Source organism: Carlito syrichta, unplaced genomic scaffold (genome assembly GCF_000164805.1).
Source record: "Carlito syrichta isolate Samal-C Ts95f unplaced genomic scaffold, Tarsius_syrichta-2.0.1 Scaffold103346, whole genome shotgun sequence".
In the NCBI taxonomy this organism is placed as follows: domain Eukaryota; kingdom Metazoa; phylum Chordata; class Mammalia; order Primates; family Tarsiidae; genus Carlito; species Carlito syrichta.
Genome location: NW_007047442.1, coordinates 58,887 through 61,013, shown reverse-complemented (window position 1 = coordinate 61,013; position 2,127 = coordinate 58,887). Strand labels below are relative to the sequence as shown.

Here is a 2,127-nt window from a genome sequence, read left to right as displayed (position 1 = left end):
ACTGGAGTGCAGTGGCCGCTCCCGGCCACCGCAACCTCGACCTGCTGGGCTCCGGCGATCCTTCCGCCTCACCCTTCCAAGTAGCTGGAACTACAGGCGCGCACTACCACGCCCGGCTAGTTTTTGTTTTTGTTTTTTTTTTATTGTAGAGATGAGGTCTCGCCAAGTTGCCCAGGCGGGTCTCGTACCCGCGTGCTCAGGCAATCTACTCACCTCAGCCTCCCAAAGTCGCGGGATTACAGGTTGAGCCACTGAGCCTGGCTGTTTTTCTTTTTGAGTTGGAGTCTCACTCTGTCGCCCAGACTGGAGTGCAGTGGCCACTCCCGGCTACTGCAGCCTCGACCTACTGGGCTCCGGCGATTCTTCTACCTTAGCCTTCCAAGTAGCCGGAATTACAGGCATGCGCTACCATGCCCGGCTGATTTTTTGATTTATTGTAGAGATGAGTTCTTGCTGCCCAGGCGGGTCTCGAACCCACGGGCTCAGGCAATCCACTCACCTCGGCCTCCCAAAGGCACGGGATTACAGACTGAGCCACCGAGCCCGGCTGTTTTTCAATTTTAAAATATTTTTCTGTTATCTGAGGGGGGAGCCTCTCCCCTCCTCGCTGAGATGACCTCGGTGAATGACACTTTGGTGACCTTGAACAACACATGGTTTATATTTGTCTCAAATAACTTTGTGGAAAAATTGGCCAAAATGCAGGATCTTTTAGAAAACTGGCCACTGCCCCCGAGTCCTGTTTTCCTGGTGATGGTCTGGAATGCCACCTGCAGTGTCTGACACCTGGTGTTTGGTTCTCCCTTCATGGGCTCAGAGGAGAGGAGGCGCCGGGAGCGGGAGGACCAGATGTACCGCGAGCGGCTTCGCACCCTGTTCGTCATTGCGGTCGTCATGAGCCTGCTGAACTCGCTCAGCACCAGCGGGGGAAACATCTCCTGGAACGACTTCATCAATGAGATGCTGGCCAAGGGCGAAGTGCAGCGTGTCCAAGTGGTGCCTGAGAGTGACGTGGTGGAGGTCTACCTGCACCCTGGAGCCGTGGTGTTTGGGCGGCCTGTGAGTGGGGCACGGGCGCTGTGGCAGGGGTCTGGGTGAGAGGCCTAGAGAAGCGGGCAAGTTCCCTTTTCATTTAGGCCCCACCCCCACGTATTTGATTGTCTTGAGAGATACGCCTCTGGAGGTGAGGGGTCCTTGACAACTTTGAGTGGTGGCTCACCAAGATAGAGCCAGGAGTGGTAGCCAGAAAAGGGAGCGGATGCAGAGGTGGTATCAAAGGGTTGCAGATGGCCCTTGGCCCCTCAGCGCCTGGGAGCCATGCACCAAGATGGGGGGTGAGTGATACAGGGGCCACTGGTGACTCCCTGGCATGAGTGAGTCACAGTACATGTCAGCTGCAGCCTTGAGGTTTTGTGGGGTCAGCCAGGGCGTGTGGGATATTGGGAAGCCAGAGGAGGGGTTGCCTGAGGTAGAGAGTGGAGTGATAGGGACTTATCAGGTGGGAATCAAGGCCCACCTGAAGATGAGCAGAGCCAGGAGTGGGAGCAGGTGGTGGGTCATGCACAAGAGGCAAGTTAGCTCAGAGCCAGACCTCAGAGAGGAGAGAAGGGCCGGGGAATCCCATGTGTCAGCCTTGGAGGGCATCCACCAGCAGGAGGAGATACTGGAGAGATGGGTATGAGGTCCAGGAGAGCGGGACTTTGTCTCAGGAGGAGGCTCCAACATCAAAGAGCAAGAAGAGGCACCTTCAAAGTGAGAGCAGCCCAGTGCCCGCACCCTTGGAGTCAGCTGGGCTGCATGGAGATGGGTTCCACTGCTGGACGTGGACATGAACCACCAAGCTCTGCCTTCTCATTTAGGGTTCCCTCCTTGTCTCTCTCCTGCAGTGATCACAGCATCACTGTCAGGCCTAGAAAGTTGATATAAGATTATGTCCAGAACACCCCCCTCCCCCGCCCCTGCCTCCTAGGTGTCTCTGTGTTTTCTTCAGAGTGGTTTTTTGGTTTGTTTGTTTGTTTGTTTTAGGGTTTTTTTGTTCTTTTTTTTTGAGTTGGAGTCTCACTCCATTGCCCAGACTGGAGCGCAGTGGCCGCTCCCAGCCACCGCAGCCTGACCTGCTGGGCTCCA

General features: G+C 55.8%; 1 protein-coding gene across 1 annotated transcript in view; it reads left to right on the top strand.

Annotated features, from left to right (window-relative positions):
* SPG7 (SPG7, paraplegin matrix AAA peptidase subunit) overlaps positions 1 to 2,127 on the top strand; it is a 59,672-nt gene that overhangs the window by 20,438 nt on the left and 37,107 nt on the right. The window contains exon 4 of the mRNA XM_008065398.1: positions 818 to 1,059. Coding sequence (XP_008063589.1) covers positions 818 to 1,059 — 242 coding nt within the window. The remainder of the gene's footprint in view (positions 1 to 817; positions 1,060 to 2,127) is intronic.